This window comes from Scyliorhinus torazame, chromosome 27, assembly GCF_047496885.1.
Source record: "Scyliorhinus torazame isolate Kashiwa2021f chromosome 27, sScyTor2.1, whole genome shotgun sequence".
Taxonomy (NCBI): domain Eukaryota; kingdom Metazoa; phylum Chordata; class Chondrichthyes; order Carcharhiniformes; family Scyliorhinidae; genus Scyliorhinus; species Scyliorhinus torazame.
The window spans coordinates 23,018,364-23,034,542 of NC_092733.1; the positions used below are offsets into that span (position 1 = coordinate 23,018,364).

The following is a 16,179-nucleotide window of genomic DNA, read 5'->3' on the forward strand; positions in this document are numbered from 1 at the left end:
GGTACAACAGGGGGTCAATGACCAGGGGGCATAGATTTAAGGTAAGGGGCAGGAGGTTCAGAGGGGATGTGAGGGAACACTTTTTTACCCAGAGGGTGGTGGGAGTCTGGAACTCGCTGCCTGACAGGGTGGCGGAGGCAGAGACCCTCATAACATTTAAGAAGTATTTAGATGTGCACTTGCGATTCTAGGGTATACAAGGCTATGGGCCAAGTGTTGGGAAATGGGGTTAGAATAGTTAGGCGGTTGTTTTTGACCAGCACAGACTGGTGATGGGCCGAAAGGCCTTTCCTGTGCTGTACGACTTGATGCCTCTGGAGGAAATAGTTCATCTCTCTCACCTGATCATTATTTAATTGTCTTCTGGTTGATCCACTTGGGTTGTGTAGCCACCTGGGATGGCCACGTCCCGATTACAAAATGGACACTTGCAAAGACTGCAGGGAAAATTGGACAATGCTAAGAAACAAACAGGTGCAAGCTCTGTCTGTTGATTAGAACCTTAAACTCTCAGACGGGACAGAAACAACCAAGCAATCTACATTCTAATGAACCATCTCCGGGGACAAAAGGGAAACATTTGGATACACAATGTTAAGGCAGACTCCCCGGCGCCAGAAGAGGCTACGACAAAGCAGACTGACAGTCACCAGGACACGCCCAGCGATCAGGGAACCACCCCTCTATTGGAGGAAGATCGATACGCATGATTGAGAAAGACCCAATTAGTTGAGGCCAAGTTCAAGGCCCGCCCAAAATGGCACGAAGTCCGTTTCAGTATGAAAGATATTCCCCTAGCAGCTACAGCAGAGCAAGTAAGTTCCAAGTCAACGCACGCTACGTGATAGACGCTCCTAGTTGCTACCCTGTAAACAGCTCAACCCAGCAGCCTCAGAACCGAGCAACGGGCATTGTTCCTCTGACTGAGTGGGCACCCGAAGCTAAGTATAGGCTTTAGTAATAGTGGTAGTTTAGTTTGTAGAGTTTATGCATGAGTAGATTTGACTGTGTGTAAATAAATGAGCATTGCTTTTGAACTTACTAACTGGTGTATCAAGTATCAAGGTTCTGAACCTTGTGACGGTGTCAAAAGATACCTGCCGACTCTTGAGCAAACATGATTAAACAGAGCCAAATTAAGAGCCAACCAAACATTAGCAACAGTTGTCCCTGTGTGAGGCCGCTCGCATCATGATCGAGTGGGTGAAGCCTCCGGTGCTAGGCCACAGTCGGCGTGAGAGTGAGTAATGCCTGAGCGTGTGAGTATGGTGTAGACATTGCCGAGGGGAGAGATCACGCTGCTGGCCAATGGTGAGCTGCCTCCACAGGTGGTGGGGGGGGGGGGGGCTAAGATCCAACCCACTGCCTTCCTAGCCCAATTGGGGAGCAAAAATAAAAAATAATTTGCCAATTGGATGATGTTTGACTGATGATGCCAAACATCCTCCATTCCCCCCAGTTTTTTTATATCATAGAACAGATTGATATAGTTCCTACAGGGCAGGAGGAGGCCATTCGGCCCATCGAGTCCGCAGTCTGAAAGAACACCCGACCCAAGCCCACTCTCCTGACCTACCTCCATAACCTAATGTGCACAGAGTTGGACGCTAAGGGGCAATTTAGCAAGACCAGTCCGCCATCTTTGGACTGTGGGGGGAAAGCGGAGCACCCGGAGGTTACCCACTCAGACACGGTGGGGAACGTGCAGACCCCGCACAGACGGGGATCGAACCCAGGTCCCCGGCGCGGTGAGGCAGCAGTGCTAACCACTGTGCCGCCCTGTCTGGTACCGAGAAATATTCAAAAGAAAATTACAGAACAGAATTATCCTTTCTAACGTCCCGACTCCCGATGATTTTCCAGCAATGTCCCGGAGACTCCAGGTCAATCCTGGAGGGTTGGCAGCCTTAGTCCTCCGACAGCCTCCTCTGTTCCGCTGGGATGCAGTCCCAGCCTGCCCACACTATCAGTCTAGCTGTTCGAATGATACCGAGGGGGTGAGCTTGAACCCGTTGGAAGGTAAGAAATGGGAGTAGATTAGGTCATCCGGCCCGTCGAGCCGGATCCACCATTCGTGGCAGGTGGTTTGCATCGGAATGAAGAAGGAGAAGCAAAAGAGGTCGACCAAGAGCAGGAAGTAAACGCGAGAGGAATCAGGAAGTAAACGCGAGAGGAATCAGGAAGTAAACGCGAGAGGAACCAGGAAGTAAACGCGAGAGGAATCAGGAAGTAAACGCGAGAGGAATACGTGCGGGTTTCTACAATTCAGCCCTGGACAATGAGAGCACAGGTACAGTGTGTCCTTTGTTAATGAGGAGCGAGTGCCTTTGACACTCAGTCCAGCTCACCTTCACACAGTGAGCAATCATCTAACCTTCTGATCGAAACGTCAAGCAGCCTAACAATCACTGCCCCTGCCTTCCAGGCAGTAACGGGTCGGATGAGCTCCAGGAGAAGGCGGGGAAGGGAGGGGGAGGCGATGTTATTTGACACCGACGCCGCAGGAAAGACCCGCGTTCGTCTCTCTCTGAGCTTACCGGAGTGACGGAAGGGGTGTCTCTAACACATTTACATCTTTCTGTGACATTACAGAAATGTTCAGCATACAAAGAGTTAATGCCACATTACGCTTAACCACCAGATGGAGCTAGATGCGGTACTACATAAAGCACTGACTCTCAGACTTCTGGGAGAGAGAGTGAAGGCTGGAATAGAGTGCATTGTAGAGATCTGGAGAAGATAGAGTACAGTTAGAGTGTAGAGACCAGTGTTAGGAGAGTGTAGATTACTATAATTATTGTTTACTATAGGAGCAAGTGGTCGAGCTTAATTTAAGAAGTGTAAATAAATGTTACCTTCGTTAATGAACTTAGCTTCTGTGGTCTTTGTGAACACTACAACATCCACCCTGATAACAGCATCACAAACACACCACACTTTCCTTAAATAAGGAGACCGATACTGTACACAATACTCCAGATGTGGGCTCACCGATCCCCTGTGCAACTCAACGCGCTGGAACCTTCTATCTGAAGAGGCAGTGGAAGCAGATCCTTTGAATATTTTTAAGGCAGTGGTGAATAGGTTCTTGGTGACCAAGGGGGTGAAAGGTTATCGGGGGGGTCGGCAGGAATGTGGGGGCTGAGGTCAAAATCGGATCGGCCACAACCTTATTGAATGGAGGAGGCTCGAGGGGCCGAGTGGCCTCCTCCTGATCCTAATTTGGGCGTTTAGTGAGGAGAGAAATTCCCATTCCACCTCGGATGTCGGACAGGGAAACAAACCTTTCAACCCAAACAGTCCATCTTGGTATTTTTGCTCCATCTTCTAAATCTGGCGTCGCAATCCTCTGTTCTCTTCTCCCTCGTATCCGGCCAGTTTCCCCTGAAACACATCAATATTATTCACTTCAACCACACCCTGCGGTAGCCAGTTCCACATTCTCACCACTCTTTGGGGTAAATAGGTTTCTTCTGAATTCCTTATTTGTGTTCTTAGTGACTACCTTATATTAACGGCCTTCGGTTAGGCTGTTCCCCACAAGAGGAAACAATCCCTCTGTATCCACTCCATCAAAACTCTTCAAGGCCACCCCCCACCCCCCAACCCCCAACCCCCAGCCGTCCTTTCTCAAGGACCCAGTCTGTCAATCCTTTCCCGATGCCGTGGCCAGCATGGTGGTCAGCGCTGCTGCCTCACAGCGCCAGGGTCCCGGGTTCGATTCCAGCCCCTGGTGACTGTCTGTGTGCAGTTTGCGCTTTCTCCCCGTGTCAGCGTGGGTTTCCTCCCGGGTCCCCCCCCCCCCCCCCCCCCCGCCGAGGTGTGCGGGTTAGGTGGATTGGACGTGCCAAAAGGTGTCCAAAAGATGAGGCGAGTTTGCGGGGATAAGGCGAGGGGGTGGAGTGGGCTTAAATAGGAAGCTCCTTTGGAGGATCTGTGATGGGCCGAATTGCCTCATTTTGTAGGGATTCTATGATCTCTAGTGTACGCCTTGTCGATCTTCTCCGCACCCTCATCAGTGCCTCAATATTCTTCTAGTAATGCGGCGATCAGAACTGTGTGCAGCACTCTAAGTGTGGTCGAACCACAGTTCAATAAAGGTTTGCCCTAACTTCCCTACTTCTATATCCCTCGAGAAACATATCTTCCAGCTTGGTTTTCTTTCTGATGGCCTTGCTAACCTGTGGCATTACATCGAGTGATCGATGTATTGACACTTCTACTCCAAGATCCCTCCATTCCTCTACCTTGCCCAGACTCACAGCTTCCAAGTTTATTTCATCTATCCATTCATGGGATGAGGGCGCCTCCAGCAGGCCGGCATTTGTTGCCCGTCCCTAATTTCCCCTGAACTGAATGTCTTGCTAGAGCCATTTCAGAGGGACAATTGAGAGTCACCCACACTGCTGTGGGCCTGGAGTCACGTGTAGGCCAGACTGAGTAAGGACAGGAGATTTCCTTCCCTAAAGGGGCATTAGTGAACCAGATGGGTGTTTACGACAATCGATGATAATTGTTATGATCACTATTTCTCAGACTAGCTTCTAATTCCTGATTTTTATTAATTGAATTATAATTCCACCAGCTCCCGTGGTGGGATTTTAATCCACGTCGCCAGAGTACACGGGCCTCTAGATTACTAGTGCAATGACATTACCGGCTCCCGCAAATTAATAAGCGACCTCCTTGGTCTTTGCCGCTAGTCATAGAATCATAGAATCCCTACAGTGCAGAAGGAGGCCATTCAGCCCATCAGGTCTCACCCAGCCTCCGGAAGAACACTATGCCCAGGTGCATGCCCTCGGCCCTTCCGCCCTATCCCCATAACCTAACCTGCACATCCCTGGACACTAAGGGGCAATTTAGCATGGCCAATCCACCTGCACATCTTTGCACCGTGGGAGGAAAACGGAACACCCGGAGGAAACCCACGCAGACACGGGGAGGACGTGCAGACTCCGCAAAGGCAGACACCCCGGGCCAGAATTGACCCCGGGTCCCTGGTGCTGTGAGGCAGCAGTGCTAACCACAACCAACAACAAGGAAACATTGTTATGGGCGAGGTGTTTTCAGAACCCCAAAATGTATCATGGAGTTCAACCAACCTCTCCCATTAATGGATTTGTTGCTTTTCCTAGCACACGGCTTTTTCCCTAGGTGTGGAATTACAATTATGGACACGTGGGTTTTTAAACACAAAACACTGTTTATTCCATGAACTCAACTTAACATCTTAAATAAACATTGGCTCTCTTAACACCCCTTACTTCAAAGATAACTCAGAAAATATTGCAACAGTAAATAATTCCTTAAAATGTTCCTTCAAACTTCCAAGAGACTTAACACCTTTAAACAAAATCACATCAGGTTAAAGGATATATATATTTTCTGTAGAATGGCAGAGATATATTAGCTTGGTTGACTTCAGCTCCAGCACCTTGCTTTCTTCCTGCAGCTCTCTGGAAACCCACACAAACTGCTTTTTCCAACTGCAAAACTAAACTGCAAAATGGCTGACCTTTGCTCAGCCCACCCACTCTCTGACATCACTGTTTTCTTAAAGGTACATTGCTTAAACATCCATGTCTTAAAGGTACCCTCACATGACAACATCCCATCGTGGCGCGCGCGCGCGTATGTGCGTGGGACCTTGCTGTGCGCAAATGGGATGCCAGTTGTTCCCATTCCAGAACTACGATTGCATTTTCAGAGGCATTGAAAAGCAACTTAGGTTGTTTTGAGGTTATGAAAGATGGGGTGACAATGCCGAGGAGGAGTGATTGAGGTAAATAGCATCGGTACGTTTTACAAGAATTTAGAAATGCGTGTGAGATAGAAGGGGGGCGCGGGCAGTGGGGTGGTTGTGGGGGGTGCTCATGATGTTCAGAAACCCCGGCAGAGTCACCCCTAGTGGGCTGAATGGTCTGCCACAGGATGACAGAATCGTTACCGCACGGAAGGAGGCCATTCGGCCCACCCTGCTGTCGGCTCACTGCCACCGATGCAAGCCGTTGCTGTTTCTTTTTTATGCCAGATGGAGGGATGCCTGTGGCCGGGATGGGGCAGCGTTGCCTGGAGTCGATCGGGTCCCTGCTCCCGTTGCAGCCTCGGTGCTGATTGAACCTTTGAACGGGGCTGAAACGGTTAAATTGTAGTTCAGGCACGAAAAGCATTTGTAGCTGTAAACAATTAGTAACTCCCAAGCAACAACCAGGACGTGGTAGGTGACGCCACTTGCGCTGGTGAGATTGGAATCGACTGAGAAGCAAATGCGAATCCCAGCTGGAGTCCTGGGAACGTCAGCATTCGAGAGAGCTGCAGCATCTGGCCTGTGCTAGCTCAGTGCCCTCACGAGTTTGAGGACAGTTATTTAAACTGCGCAGGAAGTCTCTCGGAGGAGAGTAAGGGGGGCCCCCAGACAGAGGGAGAAGGGTTGAGAGTAGGGAGCAGCAACCAGAGCGCAGAGCTGACGAAAGGCTGTGCCATTCGATCGAGTGACGGATTGGAAATGTGCAAAGGCTTTGCGGCGCTGCCGGACTCAGGTTTGGAAAGGTACGTTTTCGTTTCTGCACCTTCTCCAGTGCCTCTATGTACTCTTTCTGTGATTATAGGACCAGGACTGGGCGCAGTTGAGAGGCCCAATCTTGCCTCAGCAGCCGTGTTGCATGCCACAATGTCGATGTGTTCACTGGCTGTGCCTCGGGGCGGGGATAGGTGGAAAGTGGCCATGAAGACACGATGGGCCGAATGGTGTCCTTTTGTGTTGTAAATGTTTCTGTGGAGCTGGCAGATAAATATCTAGTCTCAGTACTCGCATATTGCTGGAAAGAGAGACATGTTGCCGACGCTGTTAATCTGAACACTCATTGGGACAAATGCAAGAATACTAAATTTCAAAGGATCACAATAGTTTTGACTGCAGGAGGAAAGGGTGCTGATTGGTCGGTGGGTCGACTCTGATTGGCCAAGGCTTTGCTATGGAGAAAGCAATGAGGAAGTATAGGCTTCTCAAGCTCCAGAGAAATTCACAAAAGGCGCAACGTTTAGGCTATGCGGAGTCTGCACGTTCTCCCCGTGTCTGCGTGGGTTTCCTCCAGGTGCTCCGGTTTCCTCCCACAAGTCCCGAAAGACATGCTTGTTAGGTGAATTGGACATTCTGAAATCTCCCTCTGTGTACCCGAACAAGCGCCAGAATGTGGCGACTCGGGGCTTTTCACTGTAACTTCATTGCAGTGTTAATGTAAGCCTACTTGTGACAATAAAAGTTATTATTATTGTGATTGTTTGAAATTTGGTATTCTTGTTTTTGTCCTGATGAGTGGAGGATGAAAAACTTCAGCAACTTTTAGTAATATTCAAGTTCTGCCCCACCAAGCAATTTGTTGTGTATTTAAAATACTTACTATACATTCTTAATTTTCATTCTTTTACCCACCTTCCACTCCCCCATACCACCCTGACTGTGATTAGCGATCCCAACCCTAAATCCAGACTGAAGCAGGATTGATCTAGGTGCTTACACGGGTAATTGTGACTGTCATGGTGAAACGAGATCTCCCTCACATGTAGATGGGACAGAAGGGGCTGAATTTGCCACTGGCTCAGACCAACATTCACTCCCTTGATGTTCCAGAGCGAAAGAGGTCGGCACGCGACTTGGTATCCTGCTGCTGAAATCAGAGTCCACTGGATCCAGGATTGAAAGGAAAATCAGGATCCCAGGGTGAGTCCAGTCACAGGAGGGCATCAAGTGGGTTGGTGGTTGGATACAGACTGAGAATAATGTGTGCGATTGAGTGTCAGCTGGAGTTATTATACTCCGTCTTCAGGTAAACCCCAACAGATCCTGACCCACTCACACAACAGCAATAACTAGCCACATCCCAAATAACTAGCCACATCCAAAAAATAGTAGGCACACCCACCAACCAACTATAGCCGAGCTCCCAAATAACTAACCATACCCAAACAACTAACCACATCTCAAATAACTAGCCAGGCCTCCAAATAACTAGCATATCTCAAATAAGTAGCCATGCCTCCAAATAATTAGCCACATGCCAAAATAACTAGCCACATCCCAAATAACTAGCCTCATCTTAAATAGGTAGCCACGCCTCCAAACAACTAGTCACATCCCAAATAATTAACCACATCCCAAATAACTAGCCACAACCCAAATAGCCACGCCTCCAAATAACTAGCCACACCCCAAATAACTCACCACATCTCGAAATAACTAGCCACATCCCAAATAACTAGCCACACCTCCAAATAACTAGCCACACCTCCAAATAACTAGCCACACCTCCAAATAACTAGCCACATCCCCAAGTAACTAACCACATCCCAAATAACTAGCCACACCTCAAAATAACTAGCCACATCCCCGAATAACTAGTCACATCCCCAAATAACTAGCCACATCCCCAAATAACTAGCCACACCTCCAAATAACTAGCCGCATCCCAAATAACTAGCCACACCTCCAAATAACTAGCCACATACCAAATAACAAGCCACACCTCCAAATAACTAGCCACGTCCCCAAATAACTAGCCACAAACCAAATAGCCACACCTCCAAATAACTCGCCACATCCCAAATAACTAGCCACACCTCCAAATAACAAGCCACATCCCAAATAACTAGCCACAACCCAAATAACTAGCCACATCCCAAATAAATAGCCACACCTCCAAATAACTAGCCACACCTCCAAATAACTAGCCACACCTCCAAATAACTAGCCACATCCCCAAGTAACTAACCACATCCCAAATAACTAGCCACACCTCAAAATAACTAGCCACATCCCCGAATAACTAGTCACATCCCCAAATAACTAGCCACATCCCCAAATAACTAGCCACACCTCCAAATAACTAGCCGCATCCCAAATAACTAGCCACACCTCCAAATAACTAGCCACATACCAAATAACAAGCCACACCTCCAAATAACTAGCCACGTCCCCAAATAACTAGCCACAAACCAAATAGCCACACCTCCAAATAACTCGCCACATCCCAAATAACTAGCCACACCTCCAAATAACAAGCCACATCCCCAAATAACTAGCCACATCCCAAATAACTAGCCACAACCCAAATAACTAGCCACATCCCAAATAACTAGCCAGACCTCCAAATAACTAGCCACATCCCCAAATAACTAGCCACATCCCCAAATAACTAGTCACATCCCAAATAACTAGCCACACCTCCAAATAACTAGCCACATCCCAAATAACTAGCCACATCCCAAATAACTAGCCACATCCCAAATAGCCACGCCTCCAAATAACACGCCACATCCCAAATAACTAGCCACACTCCCAAATAACTAGCCACACTCCCAAACAAATTTAACTGCACCCCCAAATAATTGCAGCCACACAACCAAATTACAAGCCACAACCCAAAATCATTGCCACCTCCCTCCCAGATAACTCGCCACATCCCAAATAATTAGCCACACCTCCAAATAATTGGATATCAACACCCCCTCCAGGCAACTTTAAATGCGTCCTCAAACACCCCGAGGCATCTTTACCAAATATGAATAAACACAGCCAAACATCTGGAACCACAGCTCTTGTGCAACAGTAGCCCCGACCCCCTAACACGTACAGCGCCTACAGGTTTTTATCCGCCTATCTTACAGTCGCCTTCTTTGCCTGAATCTGCTGCTGTGTACGCCTCCTTTACATTGGAGATGTTGATTTGTTGCTTTAAATGTTGGTAATCTGGGTAAAATGATCCTGTTTGATTTTTGCAGTAGGAGCCACGCGGATGAAACTATTAAATGGGGAGAATCACTGGACATTCTGCTGGACCACAAGCGTAAGTGCGAAAGGAAGACAGGTTTTTATGTAGCGACGGGCAAGTTCTTTCTCCACAGCGAATTGTTCGACAGAGCGGCGACTGTAAATTTCACACACAGGAGAATCCAAAAAACAGCACTGAGATAAATAACTACACGAGCAGGCAAATTAGGAGCAAGAGTCGGCCCCTCGGCCCCTCAAGCCTGCTCTGCCATTCTACAGGTTATTATTGACCAGAAGCTCAACTGGACTAGCCGCATAAGTACTGTGGAGGCATGAGCAAGTCAGAGGCTGGGAATCCTGAGGCGAATAACTCACCTCCTGACTCCCCAAAGCTTGTCCACCATCTACAAGGCACAAGTCAGGAGTGTAATGGAATATTCTCCACTCGCCTGGATGAGTGCAGCTCCAACAACACTCAAGAAGCTCAACACTGTCATGATATTCAGATGAACGTCACAGCACATACATACACACATAATGATGGACAGACCAACGGACCAATCAACACACAAAACACGACAGCCAATCACGGACAAGAGCATACACAGTACAAAGCAGGGAACACGACACTTCCTGGGCACTCGAGCAGGAGAGAGCTCAGGGCACAGACCTCATTGCCAGCCACTCAGAGGTTCACCATGTGCTGAATACCAGAGTATAATATGTTAATAGTTCATTGAAATAAAACTGCGTTGTACCATTCGCAACCGTGTTGGTTCGTCTGTTAATCAGAGTACCCAACACTTCAAACACCATCCAGGACAAAGCAGCCCCGCTTGATTGGCACCCCTTCCACAAAGAGTCACCCCTTCCATCATTGATGCACAGTTGCAGCCGTGTGTAACATCTACAAGATGCACTGCAGGCTTGGTTATTCATGAAGGCCCCGCCTCTTCAACCTTGCCCCTCGTCTGAGGTGGTGACCCTCAGGTTAAATCAGCGCCAGTCAGCTCGCCCCCTCAAATGGGAAAGCAGCCTATGGTCATCTGGAACTATGACGATTTTAACTTACCTTGCACTGCAGGAACTCACCAAGGCTCCTTAGGCAGCACCTTCCAAACCCACGACCACTGCCACCTGGAAGGACGAGGGGCAGCAGACACATGGGAACATCATCACCTGCAAGTTCCCCTCCAAGTCACCCACCATCCTGACTTGGGAATATATCGGCCGTTCCTTCACTGTCGCTGGGTCAAACTCCTGGAACTCCCTCCCTAACAGCACTGTGGGTGTACCTACACTGCAGGGACTGCAGCGGCTCATGAAGGCAGCTCACCACCACCTCCTCAAGGGGCAATTAGGGATGGGCAATAAATGCTGGGCCCGGCCAGCGACGCCCACATCCCACGAATGAATAGAAGAAATAAGATCATGGCAGTTCTGATTATAACTCCAGTCTAGCTTTTGGTGACGTTGGTTGAGGGTTTGGCATTGATTGTGGGATCCTTGACATCGGCACGCACACTATTTTCAGGACCAATAATCAACATTGTTCAAAGATAGCTCAACATTTAAGGGCCCCGTGATATTTCTGTTAGTTTATTGTTGACAGCGTGCTGAAGATTAATCTTTTAAATTCCTGCCAGATGCAAGGCCATTCCTGGAGCATGGTCGGGCGAAAAGAGAGGGGTGAAGGGACCAGAATGAAGTGGTCAGACAGCGCAAGGGGGTGTGTGCAGTGTGTTGGGGCGGTGGAGATTGCAATGAGGGACTGTATCGGGAGTGTAGGCGTGTGTGCGGGTACCGCATGTGTACTGTGGTAATAATGCAACTCCGGTCTCCGCACTGTGGCTGACCAATGGCCGCAAGAGTGCGAGTGGAGGAATAATTCTCTCTGCTGCTTCCCAGGTGGTGTGGCTGCGTTCCGCGCCTTCCTTCGCTCCGAGTTCAGCGAGGAGAACATCGACTTCTGGGTCACCTGTGAAGAGTACAAGAACGCAAAGGCCGGCTCCAAGCTCCCGCTCAAGGCCCAGAAGATCTACGACGAGTTTGTCAAAGTCCAGGCCCCAAAGGAGGTAGGTTTTCTTTTCTGTCTTCCGAGAATTCCCTCGGTTATCAAATTTCCCTTTTTTTTTTTTTGTTGCTCTGCCCTCAGCTGAACGTGGGTTTGGGGGAAAGGCGGACGGGTTAGGGGGCTGGTGAGAGGCTGGGAGGGATTGAGGAGGTGGCTGAAGATCAGGAGGGACCGGAAGTGTGGGGGAGTCAGAGGAGACTGGGAGGGTGGGAAGACCTCTACCTTTCCTTGGAGGAGGGGCGGTGGGGTTTGGGGGGGGGGGGGGGAATCATGTTCAACTCCCTCCATCGCCTCGCCATTCGCAACCCCTCTTCCTTCACTACTGGGAATACCACCTTTCAGCTGAAATGTTAAATTGAGGGTTTCTCGGCCCTGTCAGGAGTCGAACTGTAACTGGTGGGGTGCTGCAGAGTTCAGTCCTCAGACCTCAACTGTTTACAGTCTATATAAATGATCTGTAAACAGGGACGGAGCGTAACACAGCAAAAGGGCAGCATGGCGGCACAGTGGTTAGCACTGCTGCTTCACAGCACCAAGAACAGGCCAGAGGCCTCAATTTTGGGCCTCATCCGTCTCAGTGCCCTATTAAGGTTCGCTCCCGGCCCCGGGTCACTGTCCGTGTGGAGTTTGCACATTCTCCCTGTGACTGCGTGGGTCTCACCCCCACAACCCAAAGATGGGTATGGTGGGTGAATTGGCCACACTGAACTGCCCCTTATTTGGAAAAAAAATCCTAAAATCTAAATCTATTTTAAAATTAAAAAGTTTTTTAAAAACATAGCAAAATTTGCGGATGATACTAAAATAGGTGGGAAAGCAGGCGGTGAAGAGGAGCTACAGATTTGACAGATGGGTATAGAAAGGTGAGGAGATTGGGCCCAATTTTGGCAGATGGAATTTAATGTGGGTAAGTGTGAGGTTATCCATTTTGGCCAAACAAATAGTCAGGCAAATTATTATCCAATTGGAAAGCAGATTCAAAATGCGTCTGCGCAGAGGGATCTGGGTGTCGATGTTCATGAATCGCACAAGGTCTGTATGCAGGTACAAAATGTCATAAGAAAGGCAAATGGAATGTTCGTGTTCGTGCAAAAGGACTGGAGTATAAAAGTAGAGAAGTGTTGTTGCAATTTTACAGGGTGTTGGTGAGACCACATCTGGAGTACTGTGCCCAGTTTTGGTCTCCTCATTTGAGGAAGGATGTGGTGGCATTGGAGGCAGTTCAGAGGAGGTTCACCAGATTGATTCCGGGGTTGAAAGGGTTGCCGTATGAGGAGAGATTGAGCAGTTTGGGTCTATACTCGCTGGAGTTTAGAAGGATGAAAGGGGATCTAATTGAGGCATATAAAATACTAAGAGGGATTGATCAAGTAAACGTAGACCAAATGTTCCCCCTTGTGGGGCAATCTAGACCGAGAGGTCACAGGTATAGGTTGAGAGACGGTATATTTAAAACTGAGAGTTTTTCAGGCCTTCCGTGACTGGTGGGCACCGTGGGGGCTGGAGTGCTTCATCGCCCCCAGCCCTCCAAACCAATATTTCAATTTGATTTAATTTGGAAAGCTTCCAGTCAATCTTTTTCCTGCCTCACAGCTTGTTCAAATGAGTTAATTTGGCCATTTGTTTCCTTGATATATTCCTGAATTGTCATGGCGACAGGTCCCATTTTCCAGTTAAAGGGCGGCAGGTGGGCTCTCGGATGTGGAGTGCCGATCAGAGGCCTGCCAGCCTGACGGGGGCAGCAGTCCACGTAAAAAAGAACGTAGCTGAGAGGGGGCTTCGACAAGGAACTGCCCTCGCGGCCATTTTGATTAAAGTGGGGGCGGGTGGGCTGGGGCAGAGGTTTTGGAGGGGGAGCACCCACTTGAGGGCAGTCCTTGACTGCAACTCTACCCAGAGAGGCAGGCAGGTAGGGCCTCTAGGCCTGCCTGGAGGGCCTACCACTGGGTGCTTGCCTCTAAGCCAGCTGCCTCATCGGAAAATTGGAAACCGAATAGAAAATGTCTATCTCAACGGGATCCCCTTCCTGTGCCTAACTGCCTGACCCCCCACACCTTCCTGGACCTTGAACCCAAAATGGCCGACGCTCAGAGCAGGCCTGTGGAACAGTCCAGAGGCCTCAATTTTGGGCCTCATCCGTCTCAGTTCCCTGTTAAGGTGGGGCCTGGAGGTCCGTGGGGATTCTCCTTGTCTTCAGCATCCGCAGAGAAAGCAGCGGAATAGCGGGAGACCGGGAGTAGACTAGTGGGCTGGGCCCGACTGCACAGTATCCACGGGAGGGCTGCGTTGGGGGGAGGGGCTGAGCCGAGCACGAGCGCTGATTGTTCCCTTGTTGATTCTGCCCAGGTGAATCTCGACTCGCGCAGCAGAGAGCGCGTCCACCGGAACATGGCCAGGCCGAGCCCCTCCTGCTTCGACCCGGCCCAAAAGAGGATCCACGGCCTCATGGAGACAGACTCATTCCCTCGTTTCCTGAAGTCCCAGTACTACCTCGGCTTGTTCAAGCAGGCTTAGAGGGAGAAGGGCGCGAGGTCTGAGGAAGGAAGAGGTGATCGCAGAGAATTCTGGGGACTGTTGCTGAGTGAATCATCAAATAGGCCTATGGATATCAGGAGTCTGGAATTTGTCTTCTGTTTTTTTTCCCTTCAGCTGGTTAAAAAGGCCATCTGGTTCAAACTAATTTCTATCTGATTTTAGCGAGCAGTGAAGATTCCGGCCTTGATAATGGGACATGTCCTGCAGATATCGCCCAGCAATAATCAAAGTCTTAAGGGCGGAGAGGGAAATAATATATATATATTTTTAAATAATTTTTATTAAGGTTTTCATAAAATATCAATAACGAAATGAAAAAGGAACCCAACAGGGTTAAGTACAAAACACAGTCTAGAAAAGCAACCCTCCCTACCCCCCTCCCCCCTGTACATAAATAATAAATTAACATCAACACCCCGACTTAACACAACAGGTATATACACCCCCTCAGACCCTCCAGTGTAAATAACAGAAACAGAAATAAAGTAAAGTAACCCCCCCCCCGAGTTGCTGCTGCCATTGACCAATGTCTATCGTTCTGCCAGAAAGTCTAAGAACGGTTGCCACTGCCTAAAGAACCCTTGTACCGACCCTCTCAAGGCGAATTTCACCCTCTCCAATTTAATGAACCCTGCCATATCGTTGATCCAGGATTCCACGCTTGGGGGCCACGCATCCTTCTCGCCGGGCTACCAGGGACGCAAAGGCCAGAATACCGGCCTCTTTCGCCTCCTGCACTCCCGGCTCCTCTACCACCCCAAATATTACGAGCCCCCAGCCCGGTTTGACTCTGGAGCCTACCACCCTCGACACTGTCCTCGCTACGCCCTTCCAAAATTCCTCCAGCGCTGGGCACGCCCAGAACATATGGGTGTGATTTGCTGCGCTCCCTGAGCACCTAACACACCTGTCTTCACCCCCAAAGAACCGGCTAATCCTTGTCCCGGTCATGTGTGCCCTGTGCAGCACCTTAAACTGTATGAGGCTGAGCCTCGCGCACGAAGATGAAGAATTCACCCTCCCTAGGGCATCTGCCCACGTCCCTTCCTCAATCTCCTCTCCCAACCCCTCCTCCCACTTACCTTTCACCTCCACCACCGAGGCCTCCTCCTCCTCCTGCATCACCTGGTAAGTTTCCCACCCACCCCCCCAGAGAGCACCCTGTCCTGTACTGTGTGTAGGAGTAGCCTCGGGAATTCCACCACCTGCTGTCTGGCAAACGCCCTCACCTGTAAGTAGAGAGGGAAATAATATGATGGTGGGGTTAGTGACCACGGACAGGTCCGAGGTAACTGGATGAAGAGAAGCTAGTTTTATTACAAACCAATAACAATATGTACAATACGCTTCAGGTCGCGGCCGGGTCTGAGATATCAGTTCCAAACCTGCCCGACTTTTATATCACGGGCTATTAGACTGTTCATGGGCTCCTGCCTCAAGGGGGGAGCTCGTATTCAATGAGGCTCACAGGAGACTATTTACTCCTACCCTGTAGGTCTTGTGTGGGTTATAACCGTTGTGTTATGTAGTTTGGAATAACACAGGCTGCCACTTGGTGCAGTTTGAAGTTAAAGATGCTCCAGACTTTGAAATGAGTTCAACGTGTTTATTGAACTATTGGCACAGTTCTCAATGAGTTCGACTCTCTGCTAATCTAATTGTTGTAACTCAGTCTAACTGAACCAGCCTTGCTCTAAGCCACGTGCTGGCGTGTGATGCTGAGGACACACCCTGTCTCACTCTGTAGATGTTGGTCTGTGGAAAGAGGCGAGGTGTGAGTGCCTCATCCCTTTTATAGTGA

The 16,179-nt window shown here is 49.2% G+C and overlaps 1 protein-coding gene across 1 annotated transcript; it reads left to right on the forward strand.

Moving 5' to 3' along the window:
- Nucleotides 1–6,508: 6,508 nt before the first annotated feature.
- LOC140403245 (regulator of G-protein signaling 4-like) lies at nt 6,509–15,970 on the forward strand. The gene is made up of 5 exons (XM_072491012.1): nt 6,509–6,552; nt 7,634–7,723; nt 9,781–9,845; nt 11,678–11,844; nt 14,190–15,970. The coding sequence occupies exons 1-5, from the start codon at nt 6,509–6,511 to the stop codon at nt 14,355–14,357; spliced, it is 534 nt and encodes a 177-aa protein (XP_072347113.1). The 3' UTR covers nt 14,358–15,970.
- The last annotated feature ends 209 nt before the right edge of the window (nt 15,971–16,179 follow it).

Bases quoted from the DNA above. Each gene is read 5' to 3' on its own strand.
- LOC140403245 (XM_072491012.1), top strand. From the start codon at position 6,509: ATGTGCAAAGGCTTTGCGGCGCTGCCGGACTCAGGTTTGGAAAG. The intron at 7,724-9,780 runs GTGAGTCCAGTC...TGATTTTTGCAG, and splicing joins AGGAAAATCAGGATCCCAGG to TAGGAGCCACGCGGATGAAA. The intron at 11,845-14,189 runs GTAGGTTTTCTT...GATTCTGCCCAG, and splicing joins AAGTCCAGGCCCCAAAGGAG to GTGAATCTCGACTCGCGCAG.